Here is a 26,464-nt window from a genome sequence, read left to right as displayed (position 1 = left end):
TATGTAAGTTCTGCTCTGTATTAGAATTAAGAGTAAAAAAAATATGGAAACTAACAACCAGAAAGTTACTGTAGTTTCTGAATGACTTCAGTGTTCAGATCTGAGTATTTAACTTAAAAACAGAGCTTAAACACAATCAGATGAGTAATGATCCATATAAAAAAATTCTCTTTTATTTTTAAACCTGTTGTGTTTTTGTGATATTGATGAATATCTGAGTAATGAGAGCATGTAAAACAAATTATTAATTATTTCTGTTGAACCTAACCCATGCTTTTTTCTGGATATGTGCTCCAGGAAGTAATTAAAACATTGAGTGGACGTGAACACAGCCACTTGTTTTCCAGTAAGGCGATCTGTGCGATCTGTACTCAAGGAAGTAAACAGCATTTTGTGTCAAAGCCTCATCAGGAAGAAAACTTTAATCTGTGAGGCTCATTCCAAAAATTCCTCTTCAGGTGCACCGCAGGGGAGGAGTCGTCTGTTAACTCAGGACCTTCCTGCAAACGCTGGCACGGCACCAGGTGGTTATCACAGCAACCTTCCCTGCAGCCTGGGTGGTGAGCAGCACTTGGAAAGGTTCTGACCACTTCTGATGGTTCCCCTTCTTGGTCCTCATCACAACCCCGTCACCAGGCTTATCACTCTGGAGTCTAAGAACCCGCCGGCGGGATTTTTGACACTTCTCCAAAAACACATCTGTAACTCTGTGAGTTTTTGTCATTCAAACATATAAGTGACACCATTAAAAACCTTGAAACTTGTACTTTTCAAATATATATATATTAAAATAAAATTATATAGCTGGCCCTTTTTAAAGAGAGTGAAAAGAAATCTTTGGATTTTCTGTACTCTCTGACTGCAGCAGCCTCCTAGGCCACACCTATCGCTATTCACATGTTAAGTACCAGGTGATTGAGTGGCTATTCACAGGTGAGAACACGCCCCATTCAGCCAGCATAAACATGGAGAATGACAGGGGGGTGGGGGCAATCAGGGGTGTTACACACCCATCTAATTAGGATTCAGCTAACAGAGACACTGCCTTGAGTTACAATTACTTTTTTACAGCTTGTGTGGAAACATCAAAACATTTCTGACTGCACTTTTTACTTTTATGCAGCCAGCACTTTTGTTTACAAGGTTCAACCTTCAAAAGTCTTGGCTAGATATATTTATAGTGTGTTTTCTTGCACTGTTTGAAGACCTCTAAAACCTGTTATTTGTACAGTTGTGTTTCCCCTCAATTTAAATAAAACTTGTTTGTATTACATTCACTTTACTCTCATATTATTTTTTGTTAGGCTTTTCAGAATACAACCATATGTGTCACTTTTGCATAGATGTTTACAGTTAGTTGAAATACTTGAAAATGTCAAGGTGTTGACAACTGCCTCAAAGTCTCTGAAAGGCCTTACACTACAGAGGGTTAAAGAGATGCAGCACACCGGCTGCTGGATCAGGGAGAGATGCTTTCACCTGTGAATGAATATCTGATCGAAGAGAAGACAGCACAGCAAACATCTCCACTTTGGTCTGGTCTGTCCAAAGGACATTGTTCCAGAAGTGTTGTGGTTTGTTCAGATGCAGCTTTGCAAACCTAAGCTGTGCTGCCATGTTCTTTTTAGAGAGAAGAGGCTTTCTCCTGCAGCCCTTCCACACAAGCCATACCTGTTCAGTCTGTTTCTAACTGTGCTGTCATGACCTTTAACCTTTAACACGCTGACTGAGGCCTGCAGAGTCTGAGATGTAGCTCTTGTGTTTCTGACCTTGGGGTGACCTTTAACCTTTAACATGCTGACTGAGGCCTGCAGAGTCTGAGATGTAGCTCTTGGGTTTCTGACCTTGGGGTGACCTTTAACCTTTAACATACTAACTGAGGCCTGCAGTCTGAGATGCAGCTCTTGGGTTTCTGACCTTGGGGTGACCTTTAACCTTTAACATGCTGACTGAGGCCTGCAGAGTCTGAGATGCAGCTCTTGGGTTTCTGACCTTGGGGTGACCTTGCTGGGACGTCCACTCCTGGGAAGGTTGACAGCTGGAACTGGACAGGCAGGAAGAAACTGGTTGAATGCTTTCTAACTTCCTTTAGAAGTTAGATAACATTTAACCAGTTTCTTCCTGCCTGTCACGTTATGATCGTATCTGCTTGACCTGGGTTACCCTGACATAAAAAAACAAAAGGCCTTATGTTAGTTCTGCTCTGTATTAGAATTAAGAGTAAAAAAAATATGGAAACTAACAACCAGAAAGTTACTGTAGTTTCTGAATGACTTCAGTGTTCAGATCTGAGTATTTAACTTAAAAACAGAGCTTAAACACAATCAGATGAGTAATGATCCATCTAAAAAAATTCTCTTTTATTTTTAAACCTGTTGTGTTTTTGTGATATTGATGAATATCTGAGTAATGAGAGCATGTAAAACTAATTATTAATTATTTCTGTTGAACCTAACCCATGTTTTTATCTGGATATGTGCTCCAGGAAGTATTTAAAACATTGAGTGGACGTGAACACAGCCACTTGTTTTCCAGTAAGACGATCTGTACTCAAGGACGTAAACAGCATTTTGTGTCAAAGCCTCATCAGGAAGAAAACTTTAATCTGTGAGGCTCATTCCAAAAATTCCTCTTCAGGTGCGCCGCAGGGGAGGAGTCGTCTGTTAACTCAGGACCTTCCTGCAAACGCTGGCACGGCACCAGGTGGTTATCACAGCAACCTTCCCTGCAGCCTGGGTGGTGAGCAGCACTCGGAAAGGTTCTGACCACTTCTGATGGTTCCCCTTCTTGGTCCTCATCACAACCCCGTCACCAGGCTTAAAGAGATGGGACCAAAGTGTTTATTTGAAGAGAAACTCAGGGAGATCTGTTATAAACTATGGTGACACACAACATGAATACAATAAAGAAAAAGAAGCAAAGTGATAAAAAAAAAGACCCCAAAAGACCACTCTCACGGGTGCTGGATGAACTGTATGAGATTATCGACTGGCAAGAAGCCCGTCCTACGTGCACGTTCCTACAAAGCCTGCCCCCAACCAGTGTCAGGAAAACAATGTCCCAGTCTGGGCCAGAGTTTGACTCAGGACTTAGCCTCTCAAAACTTCTTCACACCCAGATAGCAGTGGAGTGCTTGAGTGCCCTCAAGCCGGGCAGGTCCACCATCCTGATCAACCGCTCACCCTGCCTCCCCACAGTGTTATATCTCATCAGCGGACCCGTTGCGGACTCTAGGCGGATTCGCACATTGTACGCGCTCCCCAGATAGCAGTGGACTCCGGGGCGGATACGCCGTCCTGATCAATCGCTCGCCCCGCCTCCACACAGTGTTCAGCGGACCCGTTGCGGACTCTAGGCGGATCCGCACATTGTACGCGCTCTTTTCAAAACTGGGCTTCAGCTGCATTCGGAGTTGGCCAGCGACACGGCCCGCCCCCAAACAATGTACTATAAAACACCGGAAGCGCTGCATACTCGAGGCGGATCCGTACCATTCTTTGTTACAGCGTCATTCGAAGTTGGAAGTTGGAAAGCAACAGCGAAACGTCTCCTTCGGCAGATCGTACACTGTAAGTAAACTGTTAAAACTGTTAATGTGTGCTTGTTTATGCAGATGGAAAGCGGGTGAATCTGTCTCTATGATTTAACTTTTAAGTTTGTAATATAGCATAGCGATATAGCATACAATAGCGATATAGCATATATAGCATATAGCATAGCGAGCGTGGTTAGCTAGCTCACATAGCATATTGCCGGTAGGTAATGTAGATCCTGAGTCTGGTTCTGCCACACGTTGGTGGTGTTGTCGCATCCCTCAGGTGGCGTCTTATCAGACAGGTCATCTCTATCGTCTGGTCAAAGACTGGTGGAGCCGGCAGGCCACTCCCAGAATAGCATATGTCAACCCAGATATATCACACAGAATAAAAGACGTGCAGCCGTTCAGGAGTTGAACAGCACGCAGGCTTTAAACATGAAAAACAAGCTGAATTCATCCATCAGCTGTACCTGCTGCGTTCTGCATCATCTTTGAGCATTTAACCTCCACATAGAGGCCTGATGTTGCTTTGGGGCTGCAGAACAACCACCACTGAAGTAAAAATGACTGAAACAAATCATGTAGGTGCCCAGGTCCTGTGGCTGCAGAACAAGCCCAGATCATCAGCCCTCCACCACCGTGCTTGACAGCTGGTGTGAGGTGTTTGTGCTGATGTGCTGTGTTTGGTTTCCTCCAAACGTGCTGCTGTGCATTATCAGCAAACATCTCCACTTTGGTCTGCTCTGTCCAAAGGACATTGTTCCAGAAGTGTTGTGTTTTGTTCAGATGCAGCTTTGCAAACCTAAGCTGTGCTGCCATGTTCTTTTTAGAGAGAAGAGGCTTTCTCCTGCAGCCCTTCCACACAAGCCATACCTGTTCAGTCTGTTTCTAACTGTGCTGTCATGACCTTTAACCTTTAACATGCTGACTGAGGCCTGCAGAGTCTGAGATGCAGCTCTTTGGGTTTCTGACCTTGGGGTGACCTTTAACCTTTAACATGCTAACTGAGGCCTGCCAGAGAGTCTCTATTATGAGGAGAGGGAAAACTGGCGGCTATTTCCGGGTGGTACTGCACTCTAGGGGCGCCAACGAAGCAGTGCAGAGCACGCCGAACTCTATGGTGGTCCTATGAAATCCACCTTAGATCCAGCCATTGCTTTGGATATAATTTTTTATATTTTTTCATTTTAATTTTCCCAAAGGCAGGATAAATTATCCTTTCAAACGGCACTTGGTTTGATTTTTTAGACTCACTAGATTTGTTTAAAATACACATTTATTGTCAGCATCAAATCCAGAGTGACGTCACGCATGTGGCATCACTTTACGGCATGGTCAGTCCTAGCGCTGAGCTAGCAGAGAGGTGTTAGCTCAAATAGTTACAGATTTCAGCACAGCCCTTTTACATACTCTCTGACTAGCCTCTGGTTTAGCTTTGGTTGTTGTTAGCGGCACCAGGTTAGCACTCTGGCACAGTGGACGAGTGCCGTAAAGCAGCCGGTCGTAATCAGCCGTGCGTTCTTCAGATTCCGTTAGCTAGATGCTAGCAGATACTGACTCGCAAATGCCAGACCTGTAAGAAAACAGAAAGCTATTACTCCCAGGTTATTGTACTTTCGATATAAATCCACATCCCTCTGTCAGAAATCACAGTATTATTTTCAGGTTTCAGCCGCTAGCGGGGACATTTTTTGAGTTATTAGCGCCAGCCCTATGGAAAATGGTCATTCTGCACTCGCTCGCCAGCGCCCCCAGAGAAAATCAACTGAACTGCAGCCAAATTTTTTATAATGGGGCGAATAGGAAGTGGAACGGCTGTCTGTAAAGGGGCTGTGGGCCTGCAGAGTCTGAGATGCAGCTCTTGGGTTTCTGACCTTGGGGTGACCTTTAACCTTTAACATGCTGACTGAGGCCTGCAGAGTCTGAGATGCAGCTCTTGGGTTTCTGACCTTGGGGTGACCTTTAACCTTTAACATGCTAACTGAGGCCTGAAGAGTCTGAGATGCAGCTCTTTGGGTTTCTGACCTTGGGGTGACCTTGCTGGGACGTCCACTCCTGGGAAGATTGACAGCTGGAACTTGACAGGCAGGAAGAAACTGGTTGAATGCTTTCTAACTTCCTTTAGAAGTTAGATAACATTTAACCAGTTTCTTCCTGCCTGTCACGTTATGATCGTATCTGTTTGACCTGGGTTACCCTGACATGAACAAACAAAAGGCCTCATGTAAGTTCTGCTCTGTTTTAGAATTAAGAGTAAAAAAAATATGAAAACTAACAACCAGAAAGTTACTGTAGTTTCTGAATGACCTCAGTGTTCAGATCTGAGTATTTAACTTAAAAACAGAGCTTAAACACAGTCAGATGAGTAATGATCCATCTAAAAAAATTCTCTTTTATTTTTAAACCTGTTGTGTTTTTGTGATATTGATGAATATCTGAGTAATGAGCGCATGTAAAACTAATTATTAATTATTTCTGTTGAACCTAACCCATGTTTTTATCTGGATATGTGCTCCAGGAAGTATTTAAAACATTGAGTGGACGTGAACACAGCCACTTGTTTTCCAGTAAGACGATCTGTACTCAAGGACGTAAACAGCATCAAAGCCTCATCAGGAAGAAAACTTTAATCTGTGAGGCTCATTCCAAAAATTCCTCTTCAGGTGCACCGCAGGGGAGGAGTCGTCTGTTAACTCAGGACCTTCCTGCAAACGCTGGCACGGCACCAGGTGGTTATCACAGCAACCTTCCCTGCAGCCTGGGTGGTGAGCAGCACTCGGAAAGGTTCTGACCACTTCTGATGGTTCCCCTTCTTGGTCCTCATCACAACCCCGTCACCAGTCTTAAAGAGATGGGACCAAAGTGTTTAAGAGAAACTCAGGGAGATCTGTTATAAACTATGGTGACACACAACATGAATACAATAAAGAAAAAGAAGCAAAGTGATAAAAAAAAAGACCCCAAAAGACCACTCTCACGGGTGCTGGATGAACTGTATGAGATTATCGACTGGCAAGAAGCCCGTCCTACGTGCACGTTCCTACAAAGCCTGCCCCCAACCAGTGTCAGGAAAACAATGTCCCAGTCTGGGCCAGAGTTTGACTCAGGACTTAGCCTCTCAAAACTTCTTCACACCCAGATAGCAGTGGAGTGCTTGAGTGCCCTCAAGCCGGGCAGGTCCACCATCCTGATCAACCGCTCACCCTGCCTCCCCACAGTGTTATATCTCATCAGCGGACCCGTTGCGGACTCTAGGCGGATTCGCACATTGTACGCGCTCTTTTCAAAACTGGGCTTCAGCTGCATTCGGAGTTGGCCAGTGACACGCCCCGCCCCCAAACAATGTACTATAAAACACCGGAAGCGCTGCACACTCGAGGCGGATCTGTACCATTCTTTGTTACAGCGTCATTCGAAGTTGGAAGTTGGAAAGCAACAGCGAAACGTCTCCTTCGGCAGATCGTACACTGTAAGTAAACTGTTAAAACTGTTAATGTGTGCTTGTTTATGCAGATGGAAAGCGGGTGAATCTGTCTCTATGATTTAACTTTTAAGTTTGTAATATAGCATAGCGATATAGCATACAATAGCGATATAGCATATATAGCATAGCGATATAGCATACAATAGCGATATAGCATATATAGCATAGCGATATAGCATACAATAGCGATATAGCATATATAGCATATAGCATATAGCATAGCGAGCGTGGTTAGCTAGCTCACATAGCATATTGCCGGTAGGTAATGTAGATTTGAGTTAACCCTGGTAGTTTTGGTCACTATATCATTCACTCATCACTCATTCATCTAAGTTGACTATACACAGGTTATTTTTGTTACTCTTAAACTACATATATTTATTTTTATATTTAGAAATTTAATATGTGACAGATTGTCTATTTTGGAGTGCATCACTATTTGTATCCTGTCACATTACAAATTGTGATTATGATGGCGGATGATGATAACTTAATTGAAAATCTCCTTTTGTGATTACAGATTCTGTCAGAAAAAATCCTGTCGCTCGTGCTTCCACTGAACATGATGTCTTCAAGCATGCCATCCGATGGTTCAACTTGGCAGCAGATAGGGGAACCTCAAGGAGACGCAGTACACACGAGTTCATCCTGCTGATGATGTCTAAGCACAGCACATCACATGTTAGGCCAGATCTTGTTTATTTTTTTTATTGTTCATTTAAATGAGTCTGTGAGTATTAATAAATACATCTAAGAATTTCCATCACATTTTTTCATGTTTTTTGTGTCCATTATCTTTATTAGCCACTTGTAGTGATGTGTTGGCCAATCTGGTGTTTGTGCGAGCTCTTTTAAGTGAACTCAATTCCACTTAATTGGTTGTATCCAACCAATCATATGATCACAAGGATCATACTATGTCCCATATATCTCCAGGGAGGTTGGTGGAGGTTACTGTCCTGGCATGGAGGATGAGGGAGGCAGGGAGAGCAGTACAGCACAACGGATAGCAGAGGAGATGAAGTACCCAGAGAGAACCCATGCATGTACAGGGAGAACATGCAAACCACATACAGAAAGATCCCTGGCTGGATACTAACACCTGCAACAGTGCTACCAACTGCACCACTGTGCAGCCTCAAAACTGTAAATTTACTCGTAATAATAACCCAATTTTAGGTCTTTTGCAGCTTCACAATGAATCATTTTCAGGTGTATAATGCTAAACTGGTGGGGTTTTTATGGAGTCATTTCTAGTTGGTAAGCAAGTTTTTATCTGTATCTACTTTTGTTAATAAATTCATAATAAAGGTTCTGGACCAAATGAGTCCACCTCCATTATAAGTATCATACACGGATCCGAAACGGATCCGGGCCGGATGATGTGTTCTATGAACGGATCCGAAACGGATCCGGGCCGGATGATGTGTTCGATGAACGGATCCAAAACGGCTCCGGGCCGCATGATGAGTTCTATGAACGGATCCAAAATGGATCCGGGCCGCATAATGTGTTCTATGAACGGATCCAAAATGGATCCAGGCCGGATGATGTGTTCTATGAACGGATCCAAAACGGCTCCGGGCCGCATGATGAGTTCTATGAACGGATCCAAAATGGATCCGGGCCGCATGATGAATTCTATGAACGGATCCAAAACGGATCCGGGCCGGATGATGTGTTCTATGAACGGATCCGAAACGGCTCCGGGCCGGATGTGGCACTTAATGTGTTGATCCGGATAGGGTCCGGGGCGGATCCAACCCAGATCCGTGATCTGGATCTGTTCCGGATCCGTTCCGGTGTGCAAGTGGACTCCGATCTGGGTCCGTTTTGCGGATCCGTTCCTGAGCCTACCATAAATCCGGAACGGATCAGGTCTGGAGTCCATTGGATATCTGGGAAGTTAAATCAAAAAGCATCAAAGTCAAAAAGGCACTGGAGGCAGACGAAACCCACTGGAGATGAACAAGGTTCGCCACCCGTGCGTATTTAAGTGCACGTGCACGAGGATAGTAAATTTGCATACTCCATGCCCAAAATGATACCATATAAGGCTGTGCTTCCTCTCTCCTGTGCCAGGAAGTGTTGAGTGTTCAGTCATGAGAATGGCATCAAGGCGCAAAAATAACAACTTTAGGGAATCTGAGATTGAAGTTCTGCTTTTAGAGATCCAAAAAGGAATATATGTTCTTTTTAGCAGTGTCAGCAGTGGAATTACGGGACCTGCTAAAGAGAAGAAATGGGAAGCAATTACGAGTGCTGTTAACTCTGCAGTTCGTAATGTCACCAAAATAAAGAAGAAATGGTTTGATATGAAAATGGCTTAAAAAAGCTCGATGACTGCAACTGAAGCCGTGCAATCAGTTGTTGCCTCATCATGATGGCTCTTTGATGGGGCGGTCCATGAGGGGGGTCTTCTGGCACCACACCTTCTGGTCTGACTGGGCTGGTTCAGGTAGTAGGAGACCCTCGTTCATGGCAGTATTGTGCAAATCTGGCATGCCTTCTCTGGGCTATAGAGCAGTTTGCCCCCCGCTGTATCGAGACGCACCCACCTGGCCTTCAGTGCGCTCCACAACAGCACGGGTGCTTTGATGCGTATATGTGTCCAGTCCATTGCTCTGATTATGTTTGGCAGTCCAGCCAAGGCATGAAAGTCCCTCTTAATTTGTACTTGTTGGACAGCGCTGTATAGGAATCTGATGAACCATGGGTGATAAACTGATGAGGGGTTTTGATGACCAAGGGGAGCGCACGACTGGCTCCAGCAAGCTGCATATTTGAATGTGATGTACCATGGGTGATAAACTGATGAGAGCTTTGATGACCAAGGGGAGCGCACGACTCACAGAGGACTGGGACACCCCCGATCTGTCTCCAATCTCCCTCTGAAAGGTTCCAGTGGCCAAAAATCCAAGGGTGGTGAGGACCTGGACGTGTGGTGGAATTGGGTTTGATTGGTGTGTTTCTCTCTGGAGTTGTGGCTCTAGCAAGCTGCATAATTTGCAGCAGCACAGTCCTTGGCAATCTAAATCACGATGTCAGCAATTTGTCTGTCTCCACAAGGATATCTACACTTTCTCGGAACACACGCTCTCTTCCAAGAGCCTGACGAGCTAAGGCATCCATTGACAAGTAGCCAATGAAGCACTCGGTCCAGTGCTGGACCAGCCAATAAGACATTACATTTTGCAGACGCTTTTATCCAAAGCGACTTACAATAAGTGTATTACACATCGGTAGGCAAAAGAACTTCAGGTCACAGGAAATCATAAGTTCCTTCCAAAACCAAACAGCTAATAGCATAACTAGTGCTAGTAAGTTAGGTACCGAGACAAATGGGAAGACAATTTAGAAAACAAAGAGAATTTAGAAAACAATTAAGTGCGTAAGGAGCTGGGACGAAGCAGGTGATGTCCTAAGAGGGCGGATCAGGGTAGTGTTTCCTGAAGAGATGGGTTTTCAGCCTGCGGCCAAAGATGGGCAGCGACTCAGCTGTCCTGACATCAGTCGGGAGATCGTTCCACCATCGGGGCGCCAGAACAGAGAAAAGCCGTGACCGTGTGGATGGTGCGCAGGGACCGCTGAGTGACGGAGCAGCCGGCCGCCTGGAGGCCGCAGAGCGAAGCGGTCGGGCGGGGGTGTAGGGCTGGACCACAGCCTGGAGGTATGAAGGAGCTGATCCTTCCACTGCCCTGTAGGCCAGCACCAGAGTCTGAAACTGGATGCTGCAGCTACAGGGAGCCAGTGTAGAGAGCGGAGAAGGGGAGTGGTGTGGGAGAACTCGGGGAGGTTGAAGACCAGACGAGCAGCAGCTTTCTGAACAAGCTCCAGAGGTTTGATGGCAGAAGCCGGGGCGCCAGCAAGGAGCGAGTTGCAGTAGTCCAGGCGGGAGATGACCAGAGCCTGGATGAGCACCTGTGCTGCCCTGTCGGTGAGGAAGGGGTGAATCCTCCGGATGTTGTAGAGGAGGAATCGGCAGGAACGGGTCACTGATGCGATGTTTGGCGAGAACGACAGTTGGTCATCCAGGGTCACACCCAGATTCCTCACGGTCCGACGTCACCACGGAGTCATCCATGGTGATGGCCAGATCTCAAACGGGCAGCCCTTCCCCGGGAGAAACACCGGCTCAGTCTGGTCCAGGTTGAGCTTAAGGTGGTGCATCGACATCCACCCCGAGATGTCTGCCAGGCACGCAGCAATGCGTGCTTCCACTTGGGTGTCAGAAGGGGGAAAAGACAGAATCAGCTGGGTGTCGTCTGCATAGCAGTGGTAGGAAAAGTTATGGGAGTGGATGATAGAACCAAGGGATGATGTGTAGAGGGAGAAAAGAAGAGGACCCAAGACCGAACCTTGCGGAATCCCAGTGGTGAGCCTCCGTGGCTTCAACACAGACCCTCTCAGTGTTACCCGGTAGGAGCGATCTGTCAGGTAGGATGAGAACACGGAGAGTGCAGAGCCAGAGACACCCATTCCCTCCAGGGTAGAGAGGAGGATGTGGTGGTTCACTGTGTCAAATGCTGCAGAAATGTCCAGGAGAATCAGGACAGAGGAGAAAGAGTTAGCTCGAGCAGTTTGCTAGTTACTGCTAGGAGGGCCGTCTCAGTTGAGTGGCCCGCCTTGAACCCGGACTGGTGGGGGTCCAAGAGGTTGTTCTGGTGGAGGTAAGAGGACAGTTGTTTAAAGACAGCGCGTTGAAGAGTTTTGGACAGGAAGGGTAGAAGGGATACCGGTCTATAGTTCTTGATCTCTGAAGGGTCAAGAGCTGGTTTCTTTAGAAGAGGAGTGACTCTGGCAGTCCTGAAAGCAGAAGGAAAAGAGCCTGATGTCAAAGACGTGTTAATGAGGTGGGTCAGGTAAGGAAGAAGATCAGGTGCAGCAGAATGAAGGAGTTCTGTCATCATCCTGTCTGACTGCTCATTTGCTTCTGTCCTTTGGACTGGGAAGTTTTCCAAAATGCTGCTGATAACATCAGGGACGACATACCCGAATACATTCAAAAATGCATTAAGAATGTCACATTCAGCAGCACTCACACTGCCCTCTTCCACCTGGAGCAGAAGAACACATATGTATTGATGCTGTTTATGGACTACAGCTCTGCTTTCAGCACCACAGTTCCACCCAGGCTTGTCACGAAGCTCCAGGATCTCTACATCATTATGCAACTGGATGCTGGACTGGTGGAGAGAGTCTGCTGCTTGAGATTCTCGGGGCTCAACATCAGTGAGGATCTGAGCTGGTCACATCATGAAAGGAGTGAGGAAACAACTCCTTTCTGCAGCAGCTGAGGAGGTTCGGCATGGACTCCAGAATACTCCCCAAGTTCTACCTATGCACCGTGAGATTATTCTGTCTGGCTGGTACCACAGTAATAATTCTCTGGACCACATAGAATGAATGAATGGAAAGTGAACTAGAAAGAGCTGTTCCTGCGAAACAGCTGTGAGAATGCAAGAGCTGAATTAGCATGCTAAAAAATCTTAAGAAGCTAAAAAAAGCTAAAACAGCTGAAGAAGCTAAAGCTAAAGGAGCTGAAGAAGCTAAAAGCTAAAGGAGCTAAAGAAGCTAAAATAAGCTAAAACAGCTGAAGAAGCTAAAGAAGCTAAAATAAGCTAAAACAGCTGAAGAAGCTAACAGCTGAAGGAGCTAAAGCTAAAACAGCTGAAGAAGCTAACAGCTGAAGAAGCTAAAGCTAAAGGAGCTGAAGAAGCTAACAGCTGAAGGAGCTAAAGAGTTAGAGTTAAAAGTTAGCATAAGCAGCTAAAAAAGGCTGAGGAAAAACAGGAGTTTGAAGTTGAAATGACATTTAAAAGACGAAAGTGTAATGATTTCAAGCTATAAACAGTTGAAATGGCTAAAAGTATGCTTAAATAGTTTTTAAAAAAATTTTTTTTAAAAATTGACCTGACATGTTGGGCATCGAGCCCGGGCAGCCCGCACGAAAGGGCTGTTAGTGTTACCATTAGGCCATTTTGTTCTGTAAAATTGAAGTGCATGTAACCTATTTAAAGACTACACTGACAGACACAGAGCGAAACCGCGGCAGCCGCGGGACAAATCTGAGGTGCAGACTGTCTTCTAACACGTCCTGTGACAAAAGTTGACCAGCTAGAAAAATAATTTTAACACCGTTAGAAGCAGAAGGCTTAGAGGAACTTAGCAAAGTAGTTTTACATCTGTGGAGTCAACTATATTTAAATCCAAGCAGTTTGAAACACTTGAAGCTGATTCAAAAATGGCAGATTTCGTCAGAATTTGAGCAGTTGTTCAAGCTTAAAGGCTCATAGTTCAAAATCTGTCCATGTGAGCTTTTTAGGAGTTACATTGGGGGAAAGAAGACAAGTTTTCCTACATTTTAAGGTATAATTTGTTTCTCTCAGTTAAACTGTATGAAAGTTATAGTAATTTGTTTGAAAAGTTGAAACTTATCAGCACTGCTGAATGTCTCACTCTAAAATCCAAGAAGGAACCTAATCTTCATGTTTTTTAAACTGTCATATTTCAAAATTGGCCGAATATTTTTAAAAGATTAAACAATTTGTAATAGCTGAATGTCTTATGAACATTTTAAAATTTGAATGGTGTCTCTAGCTGAAAGTATGCTGAACTAGTTACGATTTGAAAGGATTTGAAGGATTTGAAGGATTTGAAGGATTTGAAGGATTTGAAAGGATTTGAAGATAAGGATTTGAAGAACTTAATTTTCATATTTTTGAAACTGTCATATTTCTAAATTGGCTGAATATTTTTAAAAGATGAAACAATTTGTAATAGCTGAATGTCTTATGAACATTTTAAAATTTGAATGGTGTCTCTAGCTGAAAGTATGCTGAACTAGTTAAGATTTGAAGGATTTGAAAGGATTTGAAAGGATTTGAAGATTTACCATTACTTTTAATGGGGAAAAAAGTTGAACAAAAAGCTTAATATCTTAAAAAGTTGAAAAGTTAGAAACACCAAAAAATAATTGCAGGAAAGAGCTGAAAGAGCTGAACATTTTGATACCAAATTTGTTGAAATAGCTCAAAGTATGCTGAAGTAGTTGAATGCCGAAAAACGGCGGAATAATAATAATACGGAATAATAATAATAAAGGGAAACAGGAACTTAATAGTGAGAATGCTTCATGCATTCTCACAATAAAGGGAAACAGGAACTTAATAGTGAGAATGCTTAATGCATTCTCACAATGAGAATGAGAGGGGTGTGAAACACACAGCCAGAAATGTCATCTGGCCATCTGACGCGTTACACAACACACAAGTGGAAGATTACTGTAACAGCCAGGAGCTCATTTCTGTCTGTGTGCTATATAAAACATAAACTTGTTTGATTAGTTTGAGTTGGAATTCATTGTTTTGAAAGACAGACAAGTTCATCCACACAAGACATTTGCTTCCTCATTTCATTCAACATTCCAGAATCACCTCACAAGGTATAAAAGAGCCGTTCAGCTCCTGTTTGTGTTCAGCATCTCTGAGTCGGGATCCACTGCAGCAAAGGTAACACAGGCATTATTCTCAATGATCAAACAGACATTTACTGTTAGACAAATGATAGAGTTAATCTGTCTGCACACAGTTGTTGATGTTCTGAACGTGACTGCATTGATATCTTTAATGTCTCTCCTCAGATGGCATCAGGTTTTCACTTGGTTTTCTTCTTCTGTTCCATCAGTGGCCTACTGATTGTTGAAAGTGTAAGTAAAACTAACTCACTTTCATGGTCATGCCTGTTTATCTTGAGACAAACAACTCAGGACAGGTGAGGACAAAGGTGGTGAACGTGCAGCTGTCTGCACCAAGGACAAAACAAAAGTTCAACTAACATTTCAGGCGCTCTCCTCTGACTTTTAACTGAGCAAAGTCTTCTACTACATCCCTCAGACTCAGCTGGCAGGCTCCACTCTTTTTCACTCCTTCACTGCATCTGTCTTGTCTGCTGTGAGAATAATGTTGTGCATTTCTACACATCTATAACATGTCTGTAATTGTGCTAATGCAGTTGCATCATTTTATGCCTGATACTGGTGCAGAAATCACTGCAGTTCTGTGGTGTCACCCACCATCACCAGAGTACATGCATGCAGAATTCCTCAAAATATTGTTCAGTAAGAGCTCACTTCATGCTCATCAGTTAAAAACATCCTCATTCAGGTATAATTCATGGAAAACATGAAAACCACTCGTGACTTCACGTTAACACATTCAAGCACAACACAGGACTACAGTTGATGGCAGCTTCATAACTACCATCTTTTTAAAAGATAGGAACATGTTAGAGCTGAAAAGTAAAAACTCTTCATTGGTTTCCATGTGTGTTTGTGTTCACAGAGGTCTGTGCAGGGTGCAGGTGAAGTGCCAGGTAAGTAGTTCTAATTCTATTTGCTGTTGAACTTCAACAAGCAGATTCTCTGCTTTAGATTTACAGAAAAATAAAAAGTTTTTATGACAGTTATGAATACAAATTCCTGTATTTTGCACTTATTATCTTCTGTCTAATACAACAACTGTGGCAGTTCCTCCTGGCTGTTCCCCTGGCTGTCCTCCTGGTTGGACGCAGTTCGGCTCTCGCTGTTTCATTTTCTACAACGCAGCAAAGACTTGGATTGATGCAGAGGTATGTCACCGAGCGAAATCTTATTTCCTTTGAAATAAAGCATAGAATTGCCAATTTCTGCAAATTGTAAGAATTTCTCAAATGTTTTTAGAGAAAGTTTAACCTTTAAAAAGGGACGTCTGTAGCTCTTTTTCTTAAAAACATTTTAAACATCTTAATGACTTTTTTCCCTTTGAGATATTGAAAAAGATATCAATCATTTTCTTGGTATCACTCTTGTCAGTGACGATGACAGATTCTTTAAACAGTCTGAGATAAATAATCTTGTTTTCACTGTTAGAGATTGTTAAAAAACACTAACGAATTAAACTAAATTACACTAAAGAATGAGTGATGGAGTATTAAGGCCTCTTGATGAACTGTAAGTTATGGCTCACTGTAATGGCTGAATTGTGTTCTGCAGTACAATCATCAAGGTATTTCACCATCAGATCAGTAACAAAATTAAAATGATAAAAAAAAAAAATCAAAATATGCTTTAGCACCCAGTTGACTGATCATGAACAACAACATGTGGGCTATGAGCAAACAGCTGGGAATGCTGGTGGATCAGTTTGTGGTTTGGTTCACTGCCATAAACTACGAGCAAAAGCTTTGATTCTGACCCAGGAAGACAAAAACATGACAGAGGATGCAGTGATCAGCAACTCTGACCTGATGAAAGAAAAAGGAAATTCCAACTTTAAACATCGCTGTATATTACACAGACTGGATTTTACACTTTGCACATTTACAATGAAATTAGGAAGAAACCTTTAACATAACAAGGTTTTTCTCATCATGATAACAAAGTGCTGCCTAAATTAGATTAACTAGCAAGTTATGTCCATGATGTTCCTCAAACTTGAAGGCACTTCTCCCTAAAATCTCTTTTTCCCCCTCTCTGTTTTGATTGTTAGCATTTTTGCATATCTATTGGTGGGAATCTGGCTTCAGTCCACTCTGCTGATGAGAGCCTCTTCCTCAGTGAACTGGTTAAGAGAGTGACCGGCCATCATCACGTTACCTGGGTTGGAGGTTTTGATGCAGTCGCGGTAAGTTAGACGGTTCAATTTATCAAATTAAGTTTTTACTGAATGTGTGAGACTATTTTACATGAATAAAATACAATTATTCATTTCTAATGTTTTGTTGACACATAACTCATCATACAAACACTTAGTAAATGGTCTTTTATGAGGCAGCAGGTTGCAGCTTTGGTAGATCTGATTTATTATACTGCTGTGTATTTCTCCATACTACACATTGTATTTCCTATTTCAGGAGGGAAGGTGGCAGTGGACTGATGGATCAGATTTTGACTACAGCTACTGGTATAGTGGGCAGCCTGACAACTATGGAGGAAATGAGCACTGTCTTGAGATCAATTTAGCAGGTACAAACAGAGGTTCCACTACACTTTTATGGACAGCATATGGACACTGACAGTGTTCTCACTTTTTATTTCAACATCACATGAAGTCGCAGTGACAGCAGAATGCTTAAACATCAACACTTCATTCTCACTGATATGTGAACAAACTATTTACAGGAAATAACATGAAACTAACTCATTCAACCTGCTGTAGGCTTCGATGAACCCAGAGCACCATCATGGTTGGCCTGGACTTAAAATGGGTGCTGGCTTGAGCATAGTGTAGTAAATATGAGGAATGGTCGCCGAGCCGATGTGGAGATGAGTGATGAAGAAGTCTGCTGACACGGACTTAGTCGAACATAGAAACCTTTATTGCTGTCATCAGGTCCGTCACGAATTTACAGAAAAGATGCATCAAATCTGGAGAGAGTCTCAATTGGCGAATGGAAGCCTCTCTGCCTTTTCAGGGGGGGAATCCTATTTTTATGGGAGAATCTCAGGGTCTTCTCCAGGCATCCAGCCAAGAGACAATGTACATGTACTACATAACTTTGGAATGTATTTTTCCCCGTATCTCCTTATTTGACGATATGTTATCTCTAGTTGAAACACATCCACTCCGTGGCCATTTTATTTGGCAGCTCGTTCATGCTCGCACTATTTTCTTAGCGGTGGCGGAGTAATATCAACGAACATTCAGTACAAAATGTCAAATAAAACACGACAGAAGAAACTTTTCGCAACGAAATTTGATATGGATTACCAGTGCACACCAGTAACCACTCCGGTGAGTTGATGATTTTGAAAACGGACGTTTATGGTGCTTTTACGGACCTTTCTGGACATGCACCGTACTTGCCATTCTGAAGCAGGTTGAGAAGAATCAAAATTAGGAAAATACCGGAGACAGCAGTAAACATCAAAAAAGCGGTGAGGGGGGTTCTAAAACATTGCAGACGACTCAGAAAAGAGGCTTAATGTTGAAAATACCGCAGTTCTCCTTTAAGATTCTGGTGCTTGTTCTCATGTTTAAATCTGTTAAAATGACAGACATCTTTCCCGTTTTTTTTCAATGATAGAAAATATTTGCCTAACAAGACACTTGGCACAAATATAAGTATTTGTTTTAAGATGTTTGACTTTTATTGAGATATTTGGAGACATCCCAGCCCGCTTTGTGCTGTAGGGTCACAGTGTCGTGTTTAAGAAGCATTTGAAAATGTTCACAGACAGAGATATTCAACACACTCTTATGCACTGGAACAGGAACAAGCTTGTGTAAAAACCTAAATTAATGCATGTTTCTCCATGTTTGTTTTTTCCAAAAAATCTCCAAACAGGAACGTACTGGAACGACAGACCATGTACAACTGGATTTCCTTTCATTTGTGGCAAGAAGCTGTGATGCATCCGGCCATGTCAGCAACAAGGATAATCTCAGGCCTCATCACTCTTTTCTGTTCTAATCAAACACTTCCAGATTAACACAGAGCAACAGAGCTCTTATGATTATGATTTCTGATTTTTTTCATCATATATTAACTCTGCATTTATTAATTCGACTGTAGACTTTATCTGCAAGTTCAATAAAAATCCTCCAAATGTTGTTCTGACTCACTCTGTGTTCTGTGGTTTCTTGTGTCCTTTCTATGGTTTTATGTTTTTGGTGCAGCTGACTGAAGGCTTCTGTGTGAAGATGTAACACTTCAGGATACTTGAGAGAAATGAATCATAGTTTGTCCAACCATATATACAGTAGATGTGGTAGACCCCAGCCTCTACTGTTCTTGAGCTGCCATGATTAGTGCCTCTACTGTCTGTAAGAACAGTCTTTTTTAGCCACTGAGAGGACCACTTCTTCAATCTGCCGTTAGTATAAACTGTGCAGAGGCTTATCCTTCCTTCCATGATGGTTCCTCCACTTCCTCCTTGCCTCCCCAGGGTTTCAGCTGCCTGAGACATTCACTCAGCAGCTCATCACTGGGGGCCATCTTCCCGACGTATTCCTGGATATTTGTTGTTTTATCCTGGATAGTAGCTCTAACGCTCACTAGTCCCTGGCCTCCCTCATTCCTCTAAAATCTCACGGTGCTGCACTTGAGGTGAAACCCTCTGTGAATTGTAAGAGCTCTTGTCTTGATATCAGTGGCTTCTTTCTCCTTTGGTCAGGTTATCATACCAGTGAGGTATCTGATAACTGGCAGGACGTAGGTGTTGATGGCTCAGAATTTGTTCTTCCCATTCAGCTGACTCTTCGGGACCTGCCTTAGTCTTTGTAGCCACTTGGTTGTGACCACCGTCCTTGTGGCTTCCTCATGGCTGCCATTTTCCTGCGTGATCCCAAGGTATTCGTAGCGTTTATGTTTGTTCTTTATTTACTCCAAATAGTGTATATAACAAAACAAACAACTTTTGGATCTGACAGAACAACTCAAAAATACATCTGCAGCACATTCTTTTAATAAGATACACAATTGCAAATAGATTGGTCTACTCAAGCTTTAATGACATGGCAGCGATATTAACAAATAAATGTACACACTCATATCATTAGTGGCCAACTGTATGAAAAAGTTGTGCATTATTTTGTCCTTTTTTTTCCTTCCTGCTTTGCCTGGAGCAGCTCATTGCTTTCAGCCTGCTAGAAATATAAAATTGTAATTGGTCACTGAATGGCAGCTCCTCCTGTTTTACATGAACATGTAACATATCCAGAGTCAGAGAACCTGGTTTCTTATTTACTTTCTCACTTACTGAGCCACTGTTTTAGCATCACTTAGTGAGATCTCCAAGTCAGATAACCCAATAATACCCTGGTTATGTTGAGTGCTTCATGACCATTTAAGTTAAAAATGTCATATTTTTGACAATGAGAATGACTGCTATAGAAGAGCAGTGGAATATAATAATAAGGTAAAAGATTACGGCCAAGTGTTTAAAAAAGACATAAATGACAACGTACCTTTTGACTTTCTTCTCTTTCATTAATATGGTAGATCTCCCATAGTCGATCCCCTATCCCACAGGTCGAGACCTCCTAGTGGCCTGGCGAACTTCCGTTGTGTTTTGAAGTTTTCAGCATTTCTCTCTTGTATGTGTTTTGATCTTTGCAGTGCGTTTTTTTCTTGCATGTGTTTTGAAGTTTGCAGCGTTTCTCTTTTGCATGTGTTTTGGGGTTTGCAGCGTTTCTCTCTTGCATGTGTTTTGGGCTTTGCAGCGCGTGTGCTCCGGTCGTTTTTGTGATTGCCGCATTTTTGTCTTGCAGCATTTTACTGTTGGATTTGTTTTGGCGTTTGCAGCGCATTTGCACGTGTCGGCCACCGTAAATTAATGCACCCCACCTGTGTCTTTAACGCGGTGCTGTGGATGTAAGTTTTTCCTCCTGAATCAGCGGCGTCTGTAATTTCCTTTGATTTCAAATTCAATTCAAATTCAAATTCAAAAATACTTTATTTATCCCAGAGGGAAATTAAATGTTGATGTAGCTCAATTAAATCAAGGAGTTATTATAGATGCTGATGGCTGTGGGCAGGAAAGATTTCCTTTAGCGGTCCGTTTTGCATCCAAACTGAAGAAGCCTTTGACTGAAGAGACTCTGTTTTCCGATAACAGTCTCATGGAGAGGATGTTCAGGGTTGTCCATAATTCTCTTGATTTTATGCAAAATCCTTCTTTGCATTATTGTCTCCAGAGGTTCCACAGTCGTCCCCAGAACAGAACCAGCCTTCCTTATCAGGTTGTTGAGTCTTTTTAGGTCCCTGGTTCTGATGCTGCTGCCCCAACAGATGACGCTAGAGGAAATGACGCTCTCAACAACAGACTTGTAGAAGATCTGCAACATCTTGTTGCAAACCTTGAAGGACCTTAGCTTCCTCAAGAAGTACAGTCTGCTCTGTCCTTTCTTGTAGATGGCTTCACTGTTGTGTCTCCAGTCCAGTCTGTTGTCCACATGAACACCAAGGTATTTATATTCCTCAACCACCTCCACTTCTTCTCCCATGATGGAAACAGGGTTTGATCTGACCCTATTTCTCCTGAAATCTACAATCATCTCCTTTGTTTTGTTAACATTCAATATGAGATGATTGTTCCCACACCATGCCACAAAGCGGTCCACCAGCTCTCTGTACTCAGCTTCTTGTCCATCTCTGATACACCCGACAACTGCAGAGTCATCTGAATATTTCTGTAGATGACAGGAGTCCTTTGTGACCTTGGTTATATTATTGTGTTTGTGTATCATTTATTGTGTTTGCTAAACTTATGGTTTCTTTGTATTGCTATTGCAGACCACAGCCAGATAAACAAACCAAAAACAGAACATCTGCATCCGTGTTCTTTTACGGGAACACCAACTCCACACCTTGCCACTCTAAATTAGTAACAATCCTGGAGACAACGCCTTCTCTTCTTTTTAACTGATGACATGCTTATATCACACATTAAGTAGAAACCTGATTTGGTAAATTGCACCGTGTAACTTACTGCGACCGCGTCAAAACCTCCAACCCAGGTGTGGTGATGAACGCCGGTCACTCTCTTAACCAGTTCACTGAGGAAGAGGCTCTCATCAGCAGAGTGGACTGAAGCCAGATTCCCACCAATAGACATGCAAAAATGCTAACAATCAAAACAGAGTGGGGGAAAAAGAGATTTTAGGGAGAAGTGCCTTCAAGTTAGAGGAATATCATGGACATAACTTGCTAGTTAATCTAATTTAGGCAGCACTTTGTTATCATGATGAGAAAAACCTTGTTATGTTAAAGGTTTCTTCCTAATTTCATTGTAAATGTGCAAAGTGTAAAATCCAGTCTGTGTAATATACAGCAATGTTTAAAGTTGGAATTTCCTTTTTCTTTCATCAGATCAGAGTTGCTGATCACTGCATCCTCTGTCATGTTTTTGTCTTCCTGGGTCAGAATCAAAGCTTTTGCTCGTAGTTTATGGCAGTGAACCAAACCACAAACTGATCCACCAGCATTCCCAGGTGTTTGCTCATAGCCCACATGTTGTTGTTCATGATCAGTTCAGCCATTACAGTGAGCCATAACTTATAGTTCATCAAGAGGCCTTAATACTCCAGCACTTATTCTTTAGTGTTTTTGAACAATTTCTAACAGTGAAAACAAAATTATTTATCTCAGACTGTTTAAAGAATCTCTCATCGTCACTGACAAGAGTGATACCAAGAAAATGATTGATATCTTTTTCAATAGCTCAAAGAGAAAAAAGTCATAAAGAGGTTTAAAATGGTTTTAAGAAAAAGAGCTACAGACGTCCCTTTTTAAAGGTTAAACTTTCTCTAAAAACATTTGAGAAATTCTTACAATTTGCAGAAATTGGCAATTCTATGCTTTATTTTGAAGGAAATAAGATATCGCTCTGTTACATACCTCTGCATCAATCCAATTCTTTGCTGTGTGGTAGAAAATGAAACAGCGAGAGCCGAACTGCGTCCAACCAGGAGGACAGCCAGGGGAACAGCCAGGAGGAACTGCCACAGTTGTTGTATTAGACAGAAGATAATAAGTGCAAAATACAGGAATTTGTATTCATAACTGTCATAAAAACCTTTTATTTTTCTGTAAATCTGAAGCAGAGAATCTGCTTCTTGAAGTTCAACAGCAAATAGAATTAGAACTACTTACCTGGCACTTCACCTGCACCCTGCACAGACCTCTGTGAAGACAAACACACGGAAACCAATGAAGAGTTTTTACTTTTCAACTCTAACATGTTCCTATCTTTTAAAAAGATGGTAGTTATGAAGCTGCCATCAACTGTAGTCCTGTGTTGTGCTTGAATGTGTTAACGTGAAGTCATGAGTGGTTTTCATGTTTTCCATGAATTATACCTGAATGAGGATGTTTTTAACTGATGAGCATGAAGTGAGCTCTTACTGAACAATATTTTGAGGAATTCTGCATGCATGTACTCTGGTGATGGTGGGTGATACCACAGAACTGCAATGATTTCTGCACCAGTATCAGGCATAAAATGATGCAACTGCATTAGCACAATTACAGACATGTTATAGATGTGTAGAAATGCACAACATTATTCTCACAGCAGACAAGACAGATGCAGTGAAGGAGTGAAAAAGAGTGGAGCCTGCCAGCTGAGTCTGAGGGATGTAGTAGAAGACTTTGCTCAGTTAAAAGTCAGAGGAGAGCACCTGAAATGTTAGTTGACCTTTTGTTTTGTCCTTGGTGCAGACAGCTGCACGTTCACCACCTTTGTCCTCACCTGTCCTGAGTTGTTTGTCTGCAGATAAACAGGCATGACCATGAAAGTGAGTTAGTTTTACTTACACTTTCAACAATCAGGAGGCCACTGATGGAACAGAAGAAGAAAACCAAGTGAAAACCTGATGCCATCTGAGGAGAGACATTAAAGATATCAATGCAGTCACGTTCAGAACATCAACAACTGTGTGCAGACAGATTAACTCTATCATTTGTCTAACATTAAATGTCTGTTTGATCATTGAGAATAATGCCTGTGTTACCTTTGCTGCAGTGGATGCTGACTCAGAGATGCTGAACACAAACAGGAGCTGAACGGCTCTTTTATACCTTCTGAGGTGATTCTGGAATGTTGAATGAAACGAGGAAGCAAATGTCTTGTGTTGATGAACTTTTCTGTTTTTCAAAAGAATGAATTCCAACTCAAACTAATCAAACAAGTTTCTGTTTTATATAGCACACAGACAGAAATGAGCTCCTGGCTGTTACAGTAATCTTCCACTTGTGTGTTGTGTAACGTCAGGTGGCCAGATGACATTTCTGGCTGTGTGTTTCACACCCCTCTCATTCTCACTCACTTTACATTCATTCATTCTATGTGGTCCAGAGAATTATGACAGTGGTACCAGTCAGACAGAATAATCTCACGGTGCATAGGTAGAACTTGGGGAGTATTCTGGAGTCCATGCCGAACCTCCTGAGCTGCTGCAGAAAGGAGTTGTTTCCTCACTCCTTTCATGATGTGACCAGCTCAGATCCTCACTGATGTTGAGCCCCGAGAATCTCAAGCAGCAGACTCTCTCCACCAGTCCAGCATCCAGTTGCATAATGATGTAGAGATCCTGGAGCTTCGTGACAAGCCTGGGTGGAACTGTGGTGCTGAAAGCAGAGCTGTAGTCCATAAACAGCATCCATACATATGTGTTCTTCTGCTCCAGGTGGAAGAGGGCAGTGTGAGTGCTACTGAATATGACATTCTTTATGCATTTGTGAATGTATTCGGGTATGTCGTCCCTGATGTTATCAGCAGCATTTTGGAAAACTTCCCAGTCCAAAGGACAGAAGCAAATGAGCAGTCAGACAGGATGATGACAGAACTCTTTCAAACCTTCTCGTCCCTCCTCCAACCCCCACTCCCTCCTCCCTCCTCCCTGACGATTTCGCCGACTTCTTTGACAAGAAGGTTAACAATATCCGATCTTCCTTCCCTCACCCCCCAGCTGTCCACACCACCCACACCTCTCGCTCTCCCACTTCTCCCTCTCTACCACCTTCTCCCTCTCCACCTCCCTCTCTGTCCCACTTCTCTCCCCTCTCTGCAAATGAGGTCCTTCACCTTGTAACATCTGGCCATGTTCCCTTGACCCAGTCCCTTCCCCTCTCCTTCATTCTGCTGCACCTGATCTTGTGTACCAGGCTGCTTTTTTGCTATATTTTGACTGCTAAGTATGGTTGCTGCTGGTTTAAGGCTGAGTTATACTTCTTTTAACTGCCCTTGCGCTTGCGTCTTGCGCGTATGTTAATGGCTCGAGACGTTTATACTTCATTTTGCTTTGTCGGCGGTTGCGTGTGCTGCGTGGCGATTCACCGCCAGGACAGTAGGTGGAGTAGCGGGTTTTTTCAATGACAAGCCTACTATGATGAAAGGAAATTCACCGCCAGGACCTCTTCGAGTGGATTCATGCTTCTTCTTCTTGTAAATAGCCGGTATTTTGTCAGATTTTCAACACTTTGGGGGTCTAAACGACTACTATCTCGCCTGAAAATGTTTCAAATGTTGCTAAAGTTATATATTTACAGAGTTTATAGCTTAAGGGAAATCAGCTTCAGGCCGGCTGATTTCGGCTCAGGCAGGAGCGAAGTGCACTGTGTGTAAACGCTCTGCATACTGTCAGATCGATCAAGTAGTAGGCGGTTTCGACCACAGCCAGTGGCTTGCGCTTGCGTTTTGCGTGAAGTTTAGAAAATTGAGGTGACACACGCAAGCACGCAAGGGGGGGCTTGCAACCGCGCAAGGGCTTGCGTTGCGTCTTGCGTTACCGACTATAAACCAGGCTTTAGTTTCACTGTGTGATAACAGCCCCCATTGAAACTCGTTTCAGCCAAGAGTGGCCAATTTGCCTGTTAATCTGTTGGAGGAGTCTGCATGACCCAAGTTCTTTTTAGTCAGCCCAGGTAGTGTGTTAGCTCAGTGTGTGTTTTCACTTTTGGAGGCACTGTGAACTCCTTGATTCATCCAGAATAAGTAAGTAAATGTTTCTTGTGTACCAGGCTGCTTTTTTGTTATATTTTGACTGCTAAGTAGGCTTGCTGCTGGTTTAGTTTCACTGTGTGATAACGGCCCCCATTGAAAGTAGTTTCAGCAAAGAGTGGCTAATTTGCCTGTTAATCTGTGGGAGAAGTCTGCATGACCCAAGTTTTTTTCAGTCAGCCCAGGTCGTGTGTTAGCTCAGTGTGTGTTTTCACTTTGGAGCAACTGTGACTTGCCAGTTTTTTGCTTTACATTTGGGCAACCTTTTGTCTTTGTTATAATTTCATCCTGCAGCGCAACTAATTTTTTTAATATTTAAGCTTCCATTAAATCCGTATTTTTTACTCATTTTGGAAGGAATTTAATTTTATCAGGATCCTGCTTTTCTATGAATTTTCAATCTTTGCATGATAGCTGTTCTCTGCACAATTTATCTTCTTTACTTCTTTATCTTCTTTATAGACACTTTCTTTTCGACTGTTTACTTCCCCCGTTTCCCATTTTGAGAATTTAGTCCAGCTTTTCAACACCTAGGGTGTTCTAATAACTGGTTGTTTTATTCAGCAGGGCAGAGAAAAAATCTCCTGTTGTGGTAACCTTCACTTCGACTCTTTCGAGTGGAAGATTCTTGCATATTGCATCCACAAGAGGCTCTCTACTTACAGTCCTGCTGTTTTATATGAGAGGAAAATATCTAAATGATATTTTCGCTCTCCTTACACGCATTCACATTCACACCGTTTTTGCTACGGAATTTAAGTGCCTGTTTACGCAGGACTCCGCCGTCCTCACGGGTATTTGCCGGGCTCCGTTTCCCTCGACAGGAGGTACCTTTATCAATTAATAACCTGCCAGTGCCTAGGATTACAGGGTTTCTTTACGCGCTGAACCCTCGTTCACGCTTCTTTTTTTTAAGTGTAAACACACTCAGCAAAAAACGCTGTCTCTCCCCTTTCACAGA

At 42.8% G+C, this 26,464-nt stretch overlaps 2 protein-coding genes across 2 annotated transcripts; one reads left to right on the top strand and one right to left on the bottom strand.

Moving 5' to 3' along the window:
• The first annotated feature begins 14,474 nt into the window (after positions 1-14,474).
• Positions 14,475-18,613, top strand: LOC142390165 (galactose-specific lectin nattectin-like). The gene is made up of 7 exons (XM_075475538.1): positions 14,475-14,533; positions 14,665-14,730; positions 15,365-15,395; positions 15,550-15,650; positions 16,550-16,684; positions 16,914-17,025; positions 18,348-18,613. The coding sequence occupies exons 2-7, from the start codon at positions 14,665-14,667 to the stop codon at positions 18,410-18,412; spliced, it is 510 nt and encodes a 169-aa protein (XP_075331653.1). The 5' UTR covers positions 14,475-14,533; the 3' UTR covers positions 18,413-18,613.
• A 616-nt stretch (positions 18,614-19,229) lies between these two features.
• Positions 19,230-23,544, bottom strand: LOC142390089 (lactose-binding lectin l-2-like). Its single transcript, XM_075475458.1, has 6 exons — positions 23,516-23,544; positions 23,319-23,384; positions 22,656-22,686; positions 22,401-22,501; positions 21,493-21,627; positions 19,230-19,337 (listed from the first exon to the last, which is right to left on the bottom strand). The coding sequence occupies exons 2-6, from the start codon at positions 23,382-23,384 to the stop codon at positions 19,230-19,232; spliced, it is 441 nt and encodes a 146-aa protein (XP_075331573.1). The 5' UTR covers positions 23,516-23,544.
• Positions 23,545-26,464: the final 2,920 nt, after the last annotated feature.

The sequence above is a fragment of the Odontesthes bonariensis genome, chromosome 10 (genome assembly GCF_027942865.1).
Source record: "Odontesthes bonariensis isolate fOdoBon6 chromosome 10, fOdoBon6.hap1, whole genome shotgun sequence".
Taxonomy (NCBI): Eukaryota; Metazoa; Chordata; class Actinopteri; order Atheriniformes; family Atherinopsidae; genus Odontesthes; species Odontesthes bonariensis.
The sequence above is the reverse complement of the archived record's forward strand: the minus strand, read 5'-3'. Positions and strand labels throughout refer to the sequence as shown.

Bases quoted from the DNA above. Each gene is read 5' to 3' on its own strand.
- LOC142390089 (XM_075475458.1), bottom strand. From the start codon at position 23,384: ATGGCATCAGGTTTTCACTTGGTTTTCTTCTTCTGTTCCATCAGTGGC. The intron at 21,628-22,400 runs GTATGTAACAGA...TTTGATTGTTAG, and splicing joins AGAATTGGATTGATGCAGAG to CATTTTTGCATGTCTATTGG. The intron at 19,338-21,492 runs GTAAGTTACACG...GGGATCACGCAG, and splicing joins GAGGTTTTGACGCGGTCGCA to GAAAATGGCAGCCATGAGGA.
- LOC142390165 (XM_075475538.1), top strand. From the start codon at position 14,665: ATGGCATCAGGTTTTCACTTGGTTTTCTTCTTCTGTTCCATCAGTGGC. The intron at 15,651-16,549 runs GTATGTCACCGA...TTTGATTGTTAG, and splicing joins AGACTTGGATTGATGCAGAG to CATTTTTGCATATCTATTGG. The intron at 17,026-18,347 runs GTACAAACAGAG...ATCTCCAAACAG, and splicing joins TCTTGAGATCAATTTAGCAG to GAACGTACTGGAACGACAGA.